At 41.9% G+C, this 21,726-nt stretch overlaps 2 protein-coding genes across 3 annotated transcripts in view; both read right to left on the reverse strand.

Moving 5' to 3' along the window:
* Positions 1–4,478: 4,478 nt before the first annotated feature.
* On the reverse strand, positions 4,479–14,574 carry LOC144728666 (thymocyte nuclear protein 1-like). 2 transcript variants are annotated; one of them, XM_078608252.1, is made up of 7 exons: positions 14,376–14,574; positions 13,071–13,315; positions 11,694–11,762; positions 10,219–10,311; positions 9,187–9,282; positions 7,098–7,248; positions 4,479–4,871 (listed from the first exon to the last, which is right to left on the reverse strand). In XM_078608252.1, exons 1-7 carry the CDS (start codon positions 14,407–14,409, stop codon positions 4,825–4,827), a joined length of 735 nt encoding a protein of 244 aa, XP_078464378.1. In that variant the 5' UTR covers positions 14,410–14,574; the 3' UTR covers positions 4,479–4,824. The 2 variants fall into 2 exon arrangements, with proteins under 2 accessions (XP_078464378.1, XP_078464377.1); XM_078608251.1 differs by having other exon boundaries at positions 13,071–13,318; positions 14,376–14,568.
* Positions 14,575–16,857: 2,283 nt separating this feature from the next.
* The window catches only part of LOC144728668 (uncharacterized), a 151,025-nt gene continuing 146,156 nt past the window's right edge, over positions 16,858–21,726 (reverse strand). Inside the window, exon 4 of the mRNA XM_078608254.1 lies at positions 16,858–21,197. Coding sequence (XP_078464380.1) covers positions 21,111–21,197 — 87 coding nt within the window. The 3' untranslated portion in view covers positions 16,858–21,110. The remainder of the gene's footprint in view (positions 21,198–21,726) is intronic.

The following is a 21,726-nucleotide window of genomic DNA, read 5'->3' on the forward strand; positions in this document are numbered from 1 at the left end:
CAGTCAGGGCTGCTACAAGCTGCAGATTCCCTGCCAGCAGCCAGCGCTATGCTGCTAAGTGACCAATTCTATGTCACTACACGTGTATAGTTTACAATGCAGCCTCGTTGCTATGTAAGATAGTTCCTTTAAATACATCTGCCAAACCCCTATGATATCACTTCGAGGCACTTGTGATTTATGGTTTGAATATTGTAGCAAGATCCAGAATTCATGATGCTTCACTATAAACACAGATCGTACCAAATTAAGAAAACGCTTGTCATTTAAATGCTTTTGTAACAAACGTCAAACCCAAATGTATCTATGTTCAAATAAACACTCGGCCAGCACTCACCTATGTGGCTCTAAACCAAGTTTTTATTTTACCATATCACTCTTTTTCAGAAGCAACCTGGCCACAAATGCTAGCTCAACGAGGTGGTCTAGCATGTGGAATTTTTGTTGCAGCCACTAAACACATTTTTCTAAATGTGAAGGGAAAAACTGTAGGACCCCAAGAAAAATTCACGCGACCACGGGGAGAACATGCAAACTAAAAATATACAGGCTTTAGGGTCAGGATTGAACCCAAAACCTCCAGCATAGCAAGCAAGGGAATTAACTTATTGCCACCATGGGACCCCATAAATTCAACATTCTTATGTTGGAGGCCAGTCTCTCCATAGAAAGCTCATACATGTAAATTTATGTAAATAGTAAAAATACAGCCCTGTAATTGCTTGCTTGCTTGCTTATTCTGCTGCTATCAGAATGGCCTCCACACGCAGAAGTTATAGACGTCCCTCTGGAGGGTATGTGGCCTACTCTTCCACCACTAGCTGGATGTGTTGGGCTCAACGCTTTACTCCACCACACATGTCCTTCCGATTGACGGTGGTATAACCATTTACATAGCTATAATGTAATGTACTGATGAGAAATTATACTGGGTGAATTTCTAAACGTTATTAAATCTTGAAGCCAGCATCCAGGCCACAGTCCCATCAGCCTGCAATGCTGGCACACAAGGTATGGGACCCCAACAGTGGTTCGCATCTTCAACACTTGTTAAATAAAATATATACATTTGAGATGAACATTTAAATATTTTATAATTGAATCGTACACATTCAAAACAATCCAAATGTGTTAACACATACATATGCCGACATTACAGTTAAGTCCACAGCTTTCAAATTAATATGTTAATATATACTCGTCACACAATTACACGAGCAAAGCTATTGAAATCATTCCAAATTTGCAACACGTGATAAAAAGCTAATTTAAAAATTCTGACTTACATGTGTAAATTACAAATGACCATGTTTGAAGAATGCAGTAATTTGCTGCCATAAATATTTAGAAATTATGCAAGTTTACAAAAATCACTCAATGACAAAATAAAAACATTTCATCATTCGAGCCATTTGTTTAAACAAAGAAACCCTGATCTCGTTTCAACTTCACCAAGATTCATAAGCGAGGAGAGGCCTCGTACACCAGTTCCACTGGGAATCTGACAGGCAACAGGAGCCAGTAAAGAACAATGTGCCTTCCGAATGATAGTCCGGAGAATAAAATCAAGTAACAATGCTCATGTTACATTGAGCTATGTGACCTTCGGCATGGTTTGTAACACATCAAATGCTTTAGATGTTTCTGTTCTTGTGGTTTCTGTAGCAAGGACTACTTTCTGGATCACACGTTGCTCATGGATGGCTCTAGGCATCTTGATGCAAGATGCTATTATTTTACCAGGGAACCGAGCACCATTGCTTTAAAATGTGATCCACACAATTAGTAAGCTCCCTTTTAGTCGAGTCTCTGGTTTTCCAATTATAGTTAACACATGAAGGTGGATCGATTGATTGTTATCGGAAGAAAATATATAATGGAGCAACATTGGGCTGTTAACGGACTGGTTATTCTGTAAAGATACTTGGATTTCATGCACACATCTGGTGGAAGAAACACTGATCACTTCACTCCAATTACCTTCCAATTTCTCACTTGAAGCATATGAAGTCACCATAAACTGGATAAGCCAAAATTATCTTCGACAGGGAGGTCACAAATCATGGGGAAACTCAACATCCAGTGATAATCTAGAATCAATAAGACAAGTTAAGTGGAGGTGTTAGTAGTGCTTCAAGTTTATTCTACATCCCAATGAACAATATAATTAACAAGACAACAGCAGATTAAAATATGACTGTTTTATTTTATATTGTCTCCCACTTATAAAATAGGTTTCAAGATATAACACCACAATGTACAAAACAGCTTGCTAGATTCTGGATGTCAGTGTGAAAGGACAATATGAATGTGAAACTAAAACACTCCCAATGTGCACAACACGTTTACGTGAACGTATGTGCGATTGAATTAATTGTTATCTTTTTGATCAATATTTGCCAACTGCATATATCCTGGTAATACTATTGGAGTTATGAGTTAAAGAAATATGCTTACGTCCTTTGGCAGATTAAATTATCAGTGAAGTGTCATAAGATGAACCATACAACTATATCCAGAGTTTGCGTGTGTTGAACCAATGCTGCTGAAGTGATGCACTCCCAGACGGTGCGTGTGGCTTCCTGGATGTGAACAATATATAGTATTGGTAGGAACCTCCTGGTTCCACCAGCCCACAGGGGATTATTGTGTCCGTCCGTCGTGCATCCAAAAATGGGAGAGGTGGTGCTGGGTGGAGAGGGGAGGGTGGGGCTGGGTGGGGGGTAGGAGGGGTGGGGCTGGGTGGGGAGGGGCTGGTCACCCCGTGGTGCCCTTATAAAACTCAACGTTTAACGTACTCACGCCGGCTTGTGCCCGCCCTCACAGTCGGGCATATTTGCGGAAGACACCACGCCGCCGTTGACCCTGGCCATTGACCGAGCAACCCAACGTTCCTACCAGCTCCCTCCGCAGGAATGTGTTTAAACTTTGTATGTGTGAAGGTATAGTCTGACCATTTATTGCGTCTCATAATCTGCACATTGCTGCTACTTTTTATTGAAACTACTGCCAGTCACCTTCCATAGGACCTTGCTTACACAACACTGGACGTTGCTCGCGGAGCTCAAATAGTGCCGTATCCGAAAACGTTTGCAGTCAGGAAACACGGAGGCATGGCACTCCAAGGGAAAATGGAGTATCATTTCTCAAGTGAGGTCATATCCAAAAGTGAGACGGTGGACGAAGGCGACTGCAGGCTGGATTAACCCCAAGGGATGATGGGGTCAGGTTTAGTTTGGGGTCTAATTGGCTATTGGGATGCACCTCCGAAGCGTCCCTCCTCCATAATGCCGAATGACCTTTTCACATTTAATCTCAATTTTACTTTTGGGTATTATAAAAATGTGGCTTCTGGATAGAATACAGTATTGCCAGCAAAACGGGTTTTCTGTTGCGCAGGTTTTCGTGGTTGTGCCATATAGCTTTCCCAAAGTGTGTTCAGGGTTTTACCATGACATGCATTGTCCAACGTTGCGCTCCATGTGCTGGAAGCTTTTTTACCCGGCAGACATCATGCCAAGCAACACAACTCGAAGACATATCGGAGAGGTTTCCAGTTTATTTATTTGGATTGAGCGGTCTCAGTGTACTGCACATCGCAAAACAGCCAACTCGTGAGGGTACTTGCTTTCTAAATGCGGGTGCATGAGGACACTAGACAGTCTTTTGGCATTTATTGTCTGTGTAAAGTCGTGATTTTTAGGATGCCTTTCTGAGCTGCAATAACAGCAACGTATGTACACATGTCATAAAGCAAACTTTCCACAATTTCCAACCCCTCCTCTTGTCTGCATGAATCTAATACATCAGCTACCCTCCCCTCTGAACCCATGTCAAGTTTGAATTATTGAATCTAACACCTCAGCATTTCAATAATCAATACCAATATTTGGAACGTATTATATTGTATATCACGCAGCAAACTTTTTTGGGAGCAGCAACTTTCTTTAAAAGCCATTCACTGTAATATGTCTATCATCCTCAACATTTACAAATGTCACCAGTTTGAGCTGAGGCTAGGCTGAGGTGAGTGTTAAAACTGAATGTAGTAAGCTGACCTTGTCGAAACGACAAACCTACAACACTTGAAAAGCTGGCTGTCCAGATTCAAACCCAAAACCTCGAAGATGTACAACTTTGTGTTCTGGCTAAAGCAATAAACACAGAGCGCTTTGTCATATATGCCCCGTCTAATTGGTTGCCACGTTTGCCTTATTGGCACGACGTTAAAGGGCTAAACTCAACTTTCATTAGATTCGAAGCTTTCGTGACTACAGGAATTACTCTTTGGCTCTTTCGGTAAAGTCACGTAGAAAATAAAATAAAAATAGAATACGACGTTTCGGTTGCAACACAAGCAACCATAATCAGTTAAGAATGAAAGATGGTTGCTTGTGTTGCAAACGAAACGTTGTATTCCATTATTATTTTATTTTATACATGATTTTACCGAAAGAACCAGAGTCAACTTTCATTTTTTTGAAGGTGTCTAGAACTGTACGTTGAATGCTTCCCCCCTTGGTTAATTTTGTATTTCTCATTGACAATTTCCCTTTTTTTTGTTACGACTGACAAACTGATCATGTTAAGAGCAAGTATAGCTAAATATACAAATGAGAAGAAGAAAGTAGAAAATGTTGTAAACATATTGGCATGTTTTGTTAAATTGTTTACATTTTCAGAAACATACATAAAAGTAACAACTGACATCGCATTGACTACAAAGTGGACACGATAACAATGTACTTTTGAAAATCAAGAGATGCATTGCCACTTTTAGATGTGTTCCGTTTTCCAGGGCGATGATCGATCGTTGTCCTTTTTTCAAACGGGTTCTTCATCCTCCAAGCTCAGCACAAAATCAAACTCTTCTGCAAAACAAACGTTCATAGATGTCGAACTTTAGCGATTTGACTACAAAAGATAATTAAATAGCTCCAAATACAAGTTAACTGCCCATGCCATTTTTTCCTTTATTATGTTGTTCGTACAAGTTGGGCTTGTACTCGATATTAACATATGTGCACACACAACGTCAAAGATTTACCCATATAGCGTGAGAGCATTGTTAAAACAAACTAGACCTCACCATCATTTTCAATATTTTAAAGGATAAAAAACACACTTAAAATACCCTTCACATGTACCAGATAACAGAAATGATTTGAATTGCCAAACCTGTCAAAACTGCCTTGGTGGCAAGTGTGCTGACCACACCATCCGCTGTCCAGTGCAAACATTATTCTTAACGCTCTCAAGCTGATGACAGTCGTGTCTGTCGAGGGTGGAGCATTGACATTGGATCGTTGTAACGCCAGACCTACAAGGTTATCTTTATAAAACCGTGCATGGGATGTGCCTACAGCCATTGTCAGCATAAAAAAGACATGTTCCATGTAGTTACACGTTGTATGTTGATTCCTACGTTCTGTTAATTAGCAAGGCAAGCTTGGCTGCTGGACATACTGGAAAGGAAATCGCTTCAGCCAACAGAAGCTGTAATTAATTCCAAGCATGCTACATCATAGGTGAATGAATAAATAATCACATTCTGTGAACAGATTGTGAGCCTGGGTTATGAAACCTACACACGCACTCAAACATTATATCCATAAGGAAGGAGTTTGTTCTTAAATATCCCTCACACAAAGAAGTTCAGGTTGCTTAAGAAAACAATGGCCATGTCAGAGCACGGAGCTGGCAATGCTAAGAGTCCTCAGATGGAATCCCAAGTCGTCATCAATAAACACATCCCTGCGGAGGTAGCTGGTAGGAACGTTGGGTTGCTCGGTCAAAGTCAGGGTCAACGGCGGCGTGGTGTATTCCGCAAATATGGCCGACTGTGAGGGCGGGCACAAGCCGGCGTGAGTAGGTTAAACGTTGAGTTTTAAAAGGGCACCACGAGGTGACCAACCCATCCCCACCCAGCCCCACCCCTCCCACCCCCCACCCAGCCCCACCCTCCCCACCCAGCCCCTCTCCACCCAGCTCCACCCCTCCCATTTTTGGATGCACGGCGGACGGACACAATAATCCCATGTGGGCTGGTGTAACCAGGTTACTACCAGTAACAATACCAAATCAATTGTAGAGATGAGTGAGTTGGTGGTCTCAGCCTCAACATCAATGACTATGCGTAAATATGTGTATGCTTTCCAACCACGGTTTAAAGCGTAAATGCATTCCCTCTGATCATTTGTCTGTGGCATGCCATAATAATAAATAAAAATATTAACATCAACATGAACCCTTACCCAAACCAGGTGCAAATCCGAGTCTACATCAAAATACTTACATAACCGATGCGATCTCCATGATAATGAATATGCGACCACACAGGACATCCATCGAGGATTGATGAGTACCACTTTTTAAGAGCGTACTATGTAAGAGCTACACAAGCGCTGTGCGTGACAGCATCTTATCTTTGCAACAATGACAGCAGTGTCATGAACAATGCAAGAGCGCCCCCACATGAATTTCCTCATAATAGCACTACGATGAATCTTTTAAACATCCAGCACCCACCACTGATCCACCACTTTCCAAAGAACGAACAGTTTGATTAAAAATGCTGTATGTCACTGTACTTTTAGGTGCAAAATTAACGAGAAAATTCTTCGATAAATGTAAACTACAGAGGTGGAAACAATTAAGTCCACCACCTACGTAAATGATGAGAATCACTCTGGAGGTGTGTGCAAGTGTCGATGGTCTGTGACGTCCCGAACAAAAACTATTTCAAGATGCGACGCAGAATACAGCTGGCTTCAGACTGCATAGAAGGCAATGGGCCTTGCTTAATTGTGTTCGAAGAATACATGGCAAGGATGGCTATCCTTCACAAATAGTTTAATATGAAGGTTGTCCTATTGTGACTGTGATAAAGTGCAATCTGTCCATCGCATATCCGACCACTGCCCATTATACACTTACACAAGAGATAAGAATGCTGTACATGAAGCTACACCTGATGCCATTCAATGGATTATCAAACTCAAAATGCAGTTTTGTTTTGTCAATTGCATTTCAAAAGCCGTACGAAAAAGCGTATCTGGCGGTTTAAGCGTTAAGGTCGGGGTTAGAGGACGGCTCACCCTTTGTGAGCGGCTGCACCGAGAGGCGAGCGCTTGTGAACAGGGCGATGGAGCGGAGCGGACCACCCTCCGACGCGTGCTTCAGGTGCCACTCCTTCAGCTCGGCCAGCGGCAGGAAGCGCTTGGTCCTCCTCTCAAACTGTACGTCCACCTGCAGGCAGCCCACGCGCACCCTCGTTCCTAACTCTCAGCTCAAGCTAAACTATAAACTAAACTTATTTTTATTTTCTCAGTAAGGCCGACTGAGCTATGTAGCTCTAATTCAGAAGTGACCTGGCCACAAATGATAGCGCAACGAAGTGGCTTATCACGTGGAAATGTATAGCAGCCAAATACTCTAAATGCATGTTTCTAAACGTGGAGGGTTAAAACCGGATGACTCGGAGAAAAATCCACGCGACCATGAGGAAAACATGCAAACTCCAAATATACAGGCGTGAGGGTCGATAGAGTCAACAGTTTCAGTTTTCAGTTTCATTTATTTGGTATAACCCTGTGAGCCATGCGGATATTGACTCGGGTGCAACCGCAACAAAACAAAAACATTAACACGAAACATCTAACAGTGACTACACGCAACAGAAAAATCCAGGAAGAAACAGCGGTCTTCCAGAAAAAACACCGCATTTCAACGCTGTGTGCAAAAATCCCAGTGGGATGCAAGTCAAACAATAACAACCATAAGACAATGTAGATTCAAGTTATCAGGCTAACTCTGGACTACAACGAACAAACATGGCTAAACCAAAACGTTTCCAAAATCACCAAAATAAAGCTATAAAAGCGATGTAACAGTGATCATAGGAACTGTGATTCAAATTTAACAATAAACGATATACATAACATGTACGACCACACTTTGCAGCCATAGCTGGCTGCATGAGTCACACCATAACAGCAGGAGTATCAGTAGCAGAATTAACATTTTTCAATACACCTTTAAAGATCAGCACACTATAATCAAAACTCAAGATCATACTTTGCAGCGGTCATCCGGAATGATACATTTGATTTCAGGCCATTCTGAATAGAGTGGCAGCTATGGGTGGACAACTCCTCAAGAGCAGTTTTGAGTGAAGATCTCACAGGAAGTGATCCAAGTTGCAGTTTATTGGTGATAGCATTCCAGACCCTGGGGGCAACAGTGGAGAGATGTTAACTACCTCGCATACCAGGCGAAATAGTTAACATCTCGCCACTGTGGCACCTAAAATATCCAACCTGTGACTCCCAACCTTAAAAAAAAAATTACAAAATGCTTCCTCCTTCACTTTACCTGTCCCTCCACATAAAATAGTCCAAGTTTGCCAAATTAAAAAAGTACCTGTAAATTACTCAATTGGAATTATACATAGCAACAATCACCACCTACTGTGAAACTAGTGCAGACTGTCTGTGAAACATAGCGCCTTCGTGAAGGCCTTGCGTTATAATGGCGCGAATTACAAACAAACATACTAAAACATTCTTATTAAAAGTGATTACACAGCCCATCAGCCACACGGCCTTCTGAGAGTGCATTGTTTCACCAGCATTGGTTCAACACAAGAAAACTCGAGACTGGTTTCCAGTGTCTCACCAGCAGTCAGCGACTCCATCCTTTAACAATCGTGGAGTGGTACTTTGGTCTACTGTTATGCTGATAACACCTCGTTAAATATACATGAAATAAATGGAATTGTATTCACTAATGCAGATATGGTGGCATAAGCGTGCAATCCATTTACTCAAGAGGAAGGGTTGGATTATGCATATGAGGTGAACATTTATAAAATTTAATCTATTTACTGAGTGTCTGGACTCGTTTTTAATGAGGATCCTGCTTTCAGATGATCACCAAATGACTGAATTTATATTTATGCACGTACATGCAAAACAAAGTGGAGATAATAAAACAAGCATTTCTCCCACAATTAACTTTGAAACGCTTCACTGCAACAAAGCAGTGTAGCAACATTAAACCATGACCTTTTGTGCAACAATTCAACAAATAAATTGAGGGTTCATTCCAAATCGTCGGTTAAATTATACTGTATACAGCAGACCACTGTGATGCTCAAGTCTGGAAATGTGGTGACTTAACCCTTACCATGTCCCACTTGGGGCTGCTCTTCTTGCTGCTGTGGTCGTAATGTGCATCCTTGGGATCAAACTGGGTATGGTCTGTGTAGGCTTCCTTAACTATCTGTCGCAAAAAAATACAACACATCTTAGTTAGATACAAAGAGTGACCACATGTAGAAGTATGAAAAAGGCTGAACATAACAGAAGACTTAATGCAAACGGTAATGAGAAGGAAACAGCTTGTTTGGGTAGATATGCAGGATGGAAAACAGGAAAATAAAAATAAAACTGTAATGATGGGAATAATGGAGGGAACTGGAAGAAGAGGAAGACCCTGTCGAGGATGGCTGGATGACATAAGAGATTGGTGCCAGAGAGATGTGCATCGCCTCAGCAAGCTGGCACAGGAGGTAAGTGGAAACATGTGACAATAATTGCAGTGGACACCTCCAGGCGTTCTGCCCATGGAGTTTGATCACCTTCATGTACTGAACGAGATCAAATTCAGACTAAAGATCTGGAGGATTGTTTCGTCTCTATTTTATGTGACTGCGGTAAATCTTCCATGTGTTCATAAAGAAATAGGAGCGCGATGGGATGTTTAAGTCATCTGTATATTGTCTGTCAGTCTTAGACATTAGTGGAAGGAGCCTTACAAAAATGTGTATATTATTATTGGTTTTCTCGGAAGGAATGGAACAAAACTAGGGGAGTGCTTTGCCGAGCAGTGGGAAGTTGTCGGCTGAAAACCACAATAAGTCTGCCTTTCGCCTGGATAAAAAGTGGGGTGAAGAAAAAAGGTATGTATGTTGAACTTCTTTCGCACCGTGCGTAGCCAACTATGCTAATCGGAGGTGCGGGGGAAGAACAAACTAAACACAAAAAACTGTTCTAAAGAAATGAGATTTCGAAACGGTAGACATTACAAGGAAGTAATATTATTGGACTAGCAGAGGAATAACCTCCTAGTGGGCAAGCTGAATGGGAAAACGGTGAGGAGAAGGTATCAGAGAAAAACATCTTTAGGTACTGTTGTGTAAAATTAAAATGAACATACCTTGACCAATCCAGCAACGCCTGGTACTTTGCAGTTGCTATGGTAAAAAAAAGCCATTTGCCCAGTCTTCATTGCCCGCATAAAATTACGTGCCTAAAAGAAACACAACACGAATTGTGGAAGGACCACTGCAAAACTCAGCCCTGTAAAATTCCCATAATTCAGATGCTGCTCCATCGATTCTCAGGTCCTGCACTCATGCCCAACCCGTAGGAAATTATTTCACAATCACCAGCATCCATCTCACCTTAGATCATGGCCTTGTGTACATTCCCTCTCCTGGGTACCTTCCCCTTGTGCCCTATCTAAGCCCATTTAATTTCTTTCAAATGCGTGCACCTAAAATTCCCACAGTGAAATTGTGGAAATGTCACTGTGGGACACCGACCTGCTGGGTTTAGATGTAGCCAATATATAGCAGTGCAGCAAATATGTTACTGGCCAATGTGTTTTGAATTAGAAACATTACTCCCTTTTATATGTGTATTTTCTCTAGCAACTGGTTTAATCCCTCATGCAAAATCCACGTCATGGAATTGGCCCTGCCTTCCAATGCAAAACCCTACTGTTTGCAGTCATGAGACTCAGTGCGGTTATCCAGAATATAAATAAGACTCTTGTATTTACATTTAATGAGGGAAAACACAAATGCACCAAAGTTGCACATACATTCACAATGCAAAGTGTGAGTTCCCCGGTTGTAACTTCACTTATTGGAACTGCCCACAACAAATAATGCACTCCAACGTTGCAATTATAGCGCCAGGGCATTTCGTAACATTTTCGCCTTGGCTTTATCTGCTAGAAGATAATAGATCCCAGAGCTGGTCAACGCAAGGGTGTGACTTGATTTTTATTGAACGTGAATCCCCTCTGTGATGGCTGCTCAATAGCAGCACCTGCAGCAACCCAGATGCTCCAGCAGCCCAAGTCCATTCTCAATTCTGGGAGGGATTACAGTGTAATGGGAGGAGAATTGAAAGAGTTAGCTGGTCTGGTGGCAGGTGCTTTTTTGAAGCTCCACAAATTGAGCCCAGTGATGGATCCCTTCGCTGTTTGTTTTAACGTGTCAGGATGAAAAGGCCACCTTGAAAGAAGACTCAGAGTGCAGGAGAAGTAAAAGGCATTGTCTTTTAGCCCATGTCCTTTGATTTGGTCAAACTGAATACAAACTGAGCAATACAGGCCAATGGATTACCTTCTTACCATGTATTGTCTTGCCTCTGTTTATATCAGATATTTGTCCTGATATTGCATCAGTTAATTTTACCAAACAATTAGTCAATTGGAATAATTAATACATATCATTCACTTTAACAATAGATGAAAATTATGATGTCCTCTTACATAAATAGAGTTTTGCATATCTTAATATATACACAAATATAATTTGACTAACATCTACTCACACGGATGCACACAAAACAGCAATGCTCTTTGTCGACATAAGACATTGGTGGGAGTCAATGATGTACCTGGTAGTTTCGCACTCCATCCCAACATGACATCCGGTTTGGCAGGGCTGCCAGATCTTCAATGCCAAACTACAAAGGAACAGAGAAAAAAAAAATAGAACGTTCCAAGTTTAGTATTATTTCTAATTTTCAAAACACACACATGTACAGGCACGCAGGCAGGCAGTGTCAAAATGAACTTTCACTGCTCTTTGAAACAGCAAGCCCATATGCTGTGGCGGCAATGTACGTTTTAATTCCTTTGGACACGAAAATGTAGTAATGAGGCCTTCAGCTTAAAGAACATTTCAAAACAATCAGTCCCTCCTGCTGCGTTTCATTTCACACAATGTTATACCGGACAAAGCCATTACATCCACAGAAATTGTATTTTTTGCTGCTTTTACTGGCTCACAGAACACTGCCATTTCACTTGCAAAAGAGACAAACTATGCCACTCTTTCTAGATTTGAAGCTTTCGTGACTGCAAGGATTCATATTCTTAGGTTTTTTCGGTAAAGTCACGTAGGTAAAAAATAAAAATTAATAAAAGTAAAATAAAAATCACGACGTTTCGGAGGCAACGCAAGCTTCCGTCTTCAGGTGGAACCGTCACAGCCCGACAGCTGTATCAAGTCAATGAGAGATTACAAGAGATACCACTCCGTATATATATAATGGTTGAGGGGGGGGGGAAGGGCCAGGAACGGCTCACTTTTCATTATTATGGTAAGGTGCGGTTTGAGACTACGAATAGACTACATAACAAATGACTGAGCCTTTATTATGGAGAGGTGCGGTTTGTGACTACGCCTAGCCTGCATAACAAAATGCTGCATATGAGACAGAGCCTCTGCCATGTAGATGGTAATAGACTACATAACAAATGACTGAGCCTTTATTATGGAGAGGTTCGGTTTGTGACTACGCCTAGCCTACATAACAAAATGCTGCAAATGAGACCGAGCCTCTGCCATGTAGATGGTAAAAGCACAAAAAACCTAAGAATATGCCACTCTTGGCATTTACTTGTGTTCTTCTGTAGGGATAACACTTCCCATGTTTAGCTTCATTGAGATGATGGTTGTCATGCGAGCTGGAATGGTGGCTGTGGTGGTAATTATGGTGATAGCGATGATTCTGGTGAAGTATGATAGTGGTCATGATGATGATTATAATGGTGATGAAGATGATGAACTTGATATTTATAAGCAGTTGTTATGGGTAGAAGCGAAATGTATAAATCTCATCTCTATTTTGTGGCACGAATGTGCAAATGTGTTCTTGTCGCGCAGCAAGGAAACTCACTTTCTGGCCTCTCTACGCAACAATATATTCTAGGGACCCGTTTCACCGAGGCTCTGGACGACAGTGCCGATGACCGACAGCAACATTCACCTTCATGTCTACTCCATTCTCGAAGCGGCTCTCTGGCTCGGACTTCATCAGCCAGCATGTGTACGGCTCCCGGGGTCCCTTGGTTGACCCTGATGACGTCTTGGCAGCAGCAGCAGACTTCTTGGTGGCAGCAGCATCAGCCGCATCAGCCTTGTGCGAGCGGTCAGTCTGCTGCCCTCCATCCTCAGGGCTTCTCCTCCGCTCCTCCTCAGACACACGGGCAGACTTCCTCTTCGGTTCAGCCTCTGCTGCACAGTGGCCAGATGCACAAGTGCTGCACTAACGCAACTCCTCTGCAGCCTGCCTTGCTCCAAGAGCTTCTTCCTACCCCGCGGATAAAGAAAGTTAATCCACGATGCCATTATTGACGGAAGCTCACGTCCACCGTGCTGTGCACAGTAAAGGGTAGAGGCGCAGCCCTGCAATGCCCTGTATATGTACGACCCACCAATACTGGACATCAGTGAACAAGAGTTTCATAGCTCATCGGATTCATCCAACCTAAATAAAGATTATATACTTCTTTCGTTCTGTACGCAGCCAACCATGCTAATAGGACAACTAAACACTATTGGCGCAAGGGCCTCTCGAGGGAGCTCAAGAGGGTATTTGGCCTACTCTTCCACGCTGTTCGGACGTCTTGGAAGAGGTGGAATCACCCACACTTTAACAGCGGTGGCGGGTGGTGATGGATGGGGTGCTGGGTCACGACTCGCACCGTCGTTTAACCTGCCGTGCCGGGAGATCGAATCGACCCCGAGGGCATTTGGCTTGCAAACCCAGAGTGCTATACACCATTACACCACCCAGGGCGGCATGTTCGCATACAAATCTTGACTTAAAGCTTTCGTGACTGCAGGGATTCATATTCTAGGGTCAATTCGGTAAAGTCACGTGGATAGGTTCAAATAAAATAACAAAAAATAACATTCGTCACGGAGCATTAAGTGTCAAAAATAACATAACAAAATTTTTTTATTTTCTTTCAACCTATCTACGTGACTTTACCGGAAGACCCAAGAATATGCTCATAAACATTATAGAAAGATAGCGAGGCACACACGAATGCCGTGCACTGGGTGGTCCAGATGTCTTGTGACACCCCCCCAATTAATCGACTCCCGAACATGTTTTCATTTGCATGTTTTAAATAAGCCTTACTAAAATATAGTTTTTGACATTTTTAGGCAAATTAGATAGTTTTAGATAACTAAATGGGTGGGGGGTCACAAGACATCTGGACCCCCCCCCCCCCCCCCCCCCCCCCCCCCCCCCCGCGAGTGAATGAAACCTACACCATCGAACCTGCAGGCGAAGCGCGCTTCCTGCGGGGAGCCATGCCGGTTACTGCAGACGACCACAGCCGGCCGCGTTACCGACTTGCGCCTGTTATATAACTCTCGTGTTAATGTCTAATTATGTTACTAATTGTTAACGTCGCTATTCTGATGAAGCTGTTGGTGTTGCATTCGCGCGCTTTCCCGCCATTATTCGCAATGGCCACACCCGCTACGGCGGCCGCGATGTAAACCATTAACGATTGAAAAACGCTTTTTTTATTTTCTCACCACTTCACATGACATATGGTAAAGTATGTACTACGCCACTACGGTTTACTTTTTTTTTATTGGTTCTTTCGGTAAAGTCACGTAGAATGGAAATAATAAAAATATTATAAATAATAAAATATAATTCTCACGACGTTTCGGCCACAACACAAGCAGCCGTCCTCAGGTGAAGACGGACAGAGCTGTCTGAAAGACAGCGCTCCAATGAACACCGCTAAGTTCTAGATTTGAAGCTTTCGTGACTGCAAGGATTCATACTCTTAGGTTTTTTTCGGTAAAGTCACGTAGGTAAAAGTAAATACAAATAAATAAAAAATATTAATGAAATAATAAAGTAAGTATTTTTTTAACATAATTTTATTTCTATTATTATTTATATTATTATTTATTTTTCCCTACGTGACTTTACCGAAAAAACCTAAGAGTATGAACACTGCTAAGCTTGGCAGCGTATTTTAATCTGGGTGGGAGGAGAAGAGCGCCTTGACAAAGGAGTTTACATATCAACAGAAGAATTTGGCATTGAATAAGCTGTGTTAATGTGAGAGAATTAGCAGGATGTTAAAGTCAGAAATTAGCATGTAACTGGGAGATTAGCATGATGTTAATGTGAGGAATTAGCATGTAACTGGTCACGGAAGTGGCTATGTTAAAGTCAGAGTTTACATATCAACAGAGGCATTTAATATATTGACGCAAAAGAACTGAAATATGTACGGTATGGTCAGAGCTAACGAACCACACACAGTGCAACAAAGGTTGTCACTGGCGAGGTTTTTGCAGTTTATTGTGACAGTGCCTTACGAAATGCGCAATGTTACCTCAGAAAATGTGTTTGTTACGTCGAGTCTTGCATAAAAAAAATCCCATCATATACATTTTTTTAATGAAAATGCAGCTAATGAACAAACTAGCACTGACCAGTGTGATGAAGTATGGTGAAATAAGCACCATGATCAACAACACGTTGTGGCAGGCCTCCATCCTGCCCAAGGGCTGTAAATGTGTGGATATCCGATGTTCACCTCCCTGACAATGGGGACCCAAAGTGTCATTGTTGAGAAATTATATCAAATTTAAAAGTCTAGAAAGTCCCCTCCTTGCGAAAGATTATAGAATAACTGCATCTCAACGAGCCTGCAACATTCTGAATTAACGCGTTAATTTGTGCAGTGGCCACATTCTTGCACCAGGTGGCAGCATCTTGCCGCGTAATTCGTGGAATTCTCGTTACCAAACATTTATTTCTATGCATTACAATGATTGGACTTTCATCGTCGTTTAAACCAACCTTTCAAAAGCGTTTCTTCTTTATGTCATCACCAATTGCACAGTACATGAATTACCCAGCAAATGATTCGAGTGTTAGCAAAACGAATTCTTGAGGTGAATAAGTGTCCGTCTGGGAGACTCAACCACAATCCATAGCTTCCTGACAAGTGTCAGGGAAGGGCCATGAAAGATTACACCATAAAAACATATTCCTGCGGAGGGAGCTGGTAGGAACGTTGGGTTGCTCGGTCAATGGCCAGGGTCAACAGCGGCGTGGTGTATTCCGCAAATATGCCCGACTGTGAGGGCGGGCACAAACCGGCGTGAGTAGGTTAAACGTTGAGTTTTATAAGGGCACCACGGGGTGACCAGCCCCTCCCCACCCAGCCCCACCCTCCCCACCCCCCCACCCAGCCCCACCCTCCCCACCCAGCCTCTCCCCACCCTCCCCACCCAGCCCCTCCCCACCCTCCCCACCCAGCCCCTCCCCTCCCATTTTCGGATGCACGACGGACGGACAGAATAATCCCCTATGGGCTGGTGTAATCAGGAGGTTACTACCAGTACTACGATACTCATGGAGCCACTTGAATGTGACTTCTGATCGTCCTGCTAACAATATCTCTCCACACCGTGTGTTAATCACCCCACAAAACAAAGTATGAACTTGACATGCCAGATTAGAATTAGGCCAAATTACAGCAAGTGAGACCCGAATTTAAGTGATGCGTGTTTGTAGTCTCTGGTGAAATGGTCCGAGATCACCAACTCGCTCCAGCTGAGGACCCGGGTTAACCATGGCTAATTGCCCAGATTTCATCCCAGGGGCTCAGTGGTGCTGCACATTGCTCTGAAACAGGCAGGAGCCACCTCCATCTCGGGTTTGTGTAAGATTGAGGAGCGTCGTGGTTAATATTTAGGATTGATTCTTGAAATACTCAGACAAGTGATAATTGAAAATAGCTTTATTTCTACAAAACATTCACTACAAGCTTGTGTACGGCCAGCTGAACTTGTACATGAAGAAAATTAAGCCGGGCGACATTTAAAATACATAATTTCAATAACGAATTTCCTTTTTTTTTCATTCTTCTTTGGGAGATGCATTATTTTAACCAGCATCTCAAAAGTTTCAGTAACTGCAAGGCCTACCAACATGCATTTTGTCAACACACAATATCTCTGTGTGCCTGCTGAGATACCGTATCTAATCACCACACCAATGACCGTTAATATGCAATAAACAAATCTCAATATGAAGCACAGACAAGTTAAGGGGAAAACAACACGTTGGTTAAAGAATAAAAACACGTGACTTCACACTGCACTTGCAATCACAACGCACGTGTGTGTTGCTAGAATTGTGATCGTATAAATAGCAATTATTGAAAACAAGAAACACGTGCCTTCACGGCCAGTCGAGATCCGTGGCTTGTCACAAGCTGCCTCAACCAAATGAAGATACAGATTTTTTTTTATTTGCTGCTTCGATGAAGAAAGAAAAAAAACATTACATTTCACTTAAAGGAAAAGGAAGGTGTCACCATTTCGAGCTTTGGCATTAAAAAAAATTATGTACAGTACCGTGGTTTTGAATTTAGATTGAGTAGGTTCATAAACATACATACAAAAAATGGGATGACGTGTTAATGCTGCTGATACAGCACCAATTAAGAGTAGCGTGTGAGGTGGTGGACTCAACCAACTTAAAGTAATGACGTCCATCACCATAGGATACGTGGTTTTTGATGTGAGCATGTTTAAATACAATTGAGTCCTGAAAGTGTTAAAATGTTAAGAATTTTTAGGATAAGCGTTTGCTTAAAAAGTCGCACTGTTTTAAACGCACATGTACGACTCGGGATTCAGTGGAAAACCCCCAAAGACTCAAAAAGCCACGAAAAGATCCATTTGAATAATACAGCACTATTATAGATGTCCCAAGCCACTTTAGGGTTTCGCTTACTCGCTAATTTCGGTCAGTTTCAGGCATAGTTTCGTTTTCCTGTCTGGTGACAATTTATTGTTTTGTTATTTTATCTGTTTGTCTCACATGAATGGTCAGATTTCTTAACATTACCATCTATATATATACAGAAGCACATCTTAAAATGTATTGTTTCATCGTATTTAGCGAAAATAAAAATACTTAATTTTCATCCACCACTTTTCAGTTATTGTTTAAAATATTTTGTAAAATTTCATACAATTATTTCGTGACTGCAGGAATCCATACTCTTTGGTTCTTTCAGTAAAGTCACGTAGGTAGAAATTATATATATATATCACGACGTTTCGGTCGCAACACAAGCGGTCGTCCTCAGGCGGAAAAAAATGTATCCAGCAGTGGAACTGCTGAACCGGTTGCTGGATTATTTTTTCTGCCTGAGGATGACCGTTTGTGTTGCGATCGAAACGTCGTGATATATTATTTTTTGTAAAAAAAAAAATTTCTACATACGTTACCAATGTAAAACATTTAAATATAAATACAGGAATACATCGATACGCAGATAACATACATAAACAGTTGAAGATTGAACCCTCCATACATATTTTCGTTTCTATTCCAGGTTAATTATTTCCAACAAATCACGATCCTGCCAACTTAAAACTACCAAATTAATGATTGGTTATTAATGCTTGTTAAACATATGATTTAGAATATATATTTTAACTAATTAAGCATTTCTTATTTTTACAAATGACCAACATCTATCTCTCCATCTTCCTCTCCACGAACACACTGATAATATATTCACCACCCTCTCAACGCATGCCCTCGAGTTTTGTACATCTTGAGACGTGGTTGCATATAGATGCTTTACCAATATAAATTGTATTTCAGGTGACAACAACAAACAACTCAAATGCATATCGACATCGCATGTCGATATGCACCATTAATCGCAACCTCTTGTAAAACGCCAAAAATGTCTGTCGTCAAAGCCAAAAAGATTGTTGCCTTTTTTGTTTTCCTGCCACGTACAGTACAGTACTTATTCTCACTAGTGCTATCTTTTTCAAAAGATCAAGTGTAACCACGAGTCTCATTATTGTTGCCCAGTATAGGCTGGTATTGCAAAGACTGTCTTAGGAGCAATTAGGCAAATACTGCCGATAGCCAAATGCATCGTTATTAACGGTATTTCCCATCACTATCCATTGCTACTCTAATCTCCATGGCAATCGATGTTTACAGCCATTGTTTCGAATAACACAAACATGCCATAATTATCACATGGTTCTTTACAGATTCAGAAATGTTGTAAAAACATTTCCGATTTTTTTTTTCACTTCCATACTTTGCAGCTGTCATTCTGTATTTCCTGAAAATCAAAAGGCCAGAAAAGCCAAAGGTTCAGCCCTATAATTGCTTTCTTATTCCACTGCTGACAGAATGGCATCTGCTAGAGGGAGCATTCGAAATCCCCTCTAGAGGGTGTTTGGTCTACTTATCCATCCTTCAAACTCGTTCAAAAAAACTATCCATTAAAAAATGTATTAACTATTAACCAACTGAAATCATATTGATGTTTGTCTTTTATCCGTCAGGACACTATTTATACGAGTCTTTAGTCAATTAACTGACGTCCACATATTTTATTTGAAACCTTATCATGAACATATACTCAGATATTAATTTGTTCCAAAGCATTGTGGCATACATTTATGGAATTACATGAATCCAACAGTATACTAAAACTGTTTATGAAAATTATTACACCTCCAAATGTTTGGCATTTCCAATGTTATCACCACTTACGAATGAACTTAACCAATACTGTAATTGAAAATAAAATGTCAAGCAATATTTTTTGCTGAATAGCATATGAAGCGCAATGACTGTGGAATGAGGTAAAATTTACGATTAATTGTTAGTAAAATAGTTTTAGATATTTTATCAACAATTACTGTTTAAAATAATTAGAAAATCCCCTGACCATATTTTTGTACGCATATAATTTAACATGAAAATAACTACGGAGTATACATATTCATTGTAATACACGTAATTACATTAATATTAATTATGACTGCAAAAAAAACTCCTGTAAAATCAGGTGGGTAATTTGTTTATTTTGTGAATGTTCATGAATTCCACGGGGTGATGTGAGAGCAGCTGGGATTTCCCATAGCATATGGCACAGCTGAAACCTTGCACGAGATAAAAAAAAAGATACAGAGCGAAGATTTGTTTGCTGGTAGATTCCACCCATCTTTCAAGTTGCATCCTACTCATTGGAAAAGTCGGGTCACCCAGCCCAATCAGTGATTCAGCCGCAAGCATGTCACAGCTCGTGAGTAGGTGGACATCCTCGCGAGGATTGTTAAACTATATATTTTTCTTTAACCGGAAAAAAACGATTACATATAGAAATGTCCAGAAACAAATATTACGATTTCACCTTTGTAACCGAGAAACGAAGGGAGTTGCCATGGTGAAATGACGAGCATGCTTGACTTGCAACCCAGAGGTCGCTGGTTCTATTCCATCTCCCAGCATGGCAATTGAATGAATGGCGCACGTGTCATGAATGCCCCATCTCCGGTTCACCAGCAGCACAGATGAGTTCACCACAGTCGATCAGCAGGTTGCCTGCGGTGGATAAAAGTGTGGGTAAGCCCACCTTATCCAAGATGTCTGGTCATCATTACATCAGATCAATACCCTCTAAAGCTCCCTACGAGCAAGCGAGCGATCGCAGGGTTCCACCTTTATCTTTTAAGTGAAAAACTAGCGAAAATGTACCCAGTGGTGAATTGGGCTGCAGTGTTGTTTGTACATTCACGCGTGCCAATCGGTGCATTGAATATTACACTTTCACTGAAGAAGCTCCCAGGCTGTGGGGCGAAACGTCGAGGCATCGCGCCGAACAACACGTGATACATCCAGAAAGCACAACGGGGAGCCGAAACACACAGACGCGAAACCCCACGCAGGCAGCGTCAATCACCACTGTGGGGGGAGGTGCATCGGAATCATCCTCTTTACCGCCACTGCCAACGCAGTCCCTTGCAGGTTACATTTAACGGAGAGACAGAGTGGCAACCGTTGGAAGGGATGAACTCAAGTGGGACATCAGAGATGAGAAACGAAGAGTGAAGAGGGCTTTATCCAGCAGTGGACGGAGACTGGAGGAGGATGAGGAGGAGGCCGCTCAGGCTGCACCCTGGAGGAGGATGAGGAGGAGGCCGCTCAGGCTGCCCCCTGGCCTCCGTGGGGAGGGGCCCTCGCCTGGCAGGTTGGGCAGCTCCACCGTCGCTTCAGCCACCCGTGGATGCACTGCAGCAGAGGCGCAGGGACCCACGCAAGGGACACAGACACGGCCTCACGGTGGGTAAAGGCCTGTGTCGGCACACATCTGTACCCTCTCCACATATAAATAAAAAGTACACGTTTTGATCCATCGGTTTATTTGCATTCTATAGAGGTCAATATTATTCGGCAGATTGTGTTTGAGCAAACTGGACTGGTCCAGCGTTTGTGTGTCCTACAACTTTCACTTTAAAAATCACTCAAGCCAAACAGTACAAAGGATGCTAAACATCCATGATTCTAGCAGACAGAGCACACAGCTCGATCACAAACCCGCTACCACTCGACACAGCCAATGAGTAAGGGGCCGTCCATAAATGACGTCACGCACCTGGGGGGGGGTGTGGGGGTCATACATTTGTGACGATGTGTGACGAGGGGAGATGATGAGGGGGGGGGGGGGTGAGAAATGTGACGTCACATGAAAATGTGCAACTTTAAATAAATAATAACAACACGTTCTACTTAATTAAATATACTTTTTTTATATAAATGT

This window comes from Lampetra planeri, chromosome 29 (genome assembly GCF_965212315.1).
Source record: "Lampetra planeri chromosome 29, kcLamPlan1.2.h2, whole genome shotgun sequence".
NCBI lineage: Eukaryota > Metazoa > Chordata > Hyperoartia > Petromyzontiformes > Petromyzontidae > Lampetra > Lampetra planeri.

Bases quoted from the DNA above. Each gene is read 5' to 3' on its own strand.
- LOC144728666 (XM_078608251.1), bottom strand. From the start codon at position 14,409: ATGGCTCCCCGCAGGAAGCGCGCTTCGCCTGCAG. The intron at 13,319-14,375 runs GTTCGATGGTGT...GCCACTGTGCAG, and splicing joins GAAGCGCGCTTCGCCTGCAG to CAGAGGCTGAACCGAAGAGG. The intron at 10,312-11,693 runs GTACATCATTGA...TGTTTCTTTTAG, and splicing joins ATGGAGTGCGAAACTACCAG to GCACGTAATTTTATGCGGGC.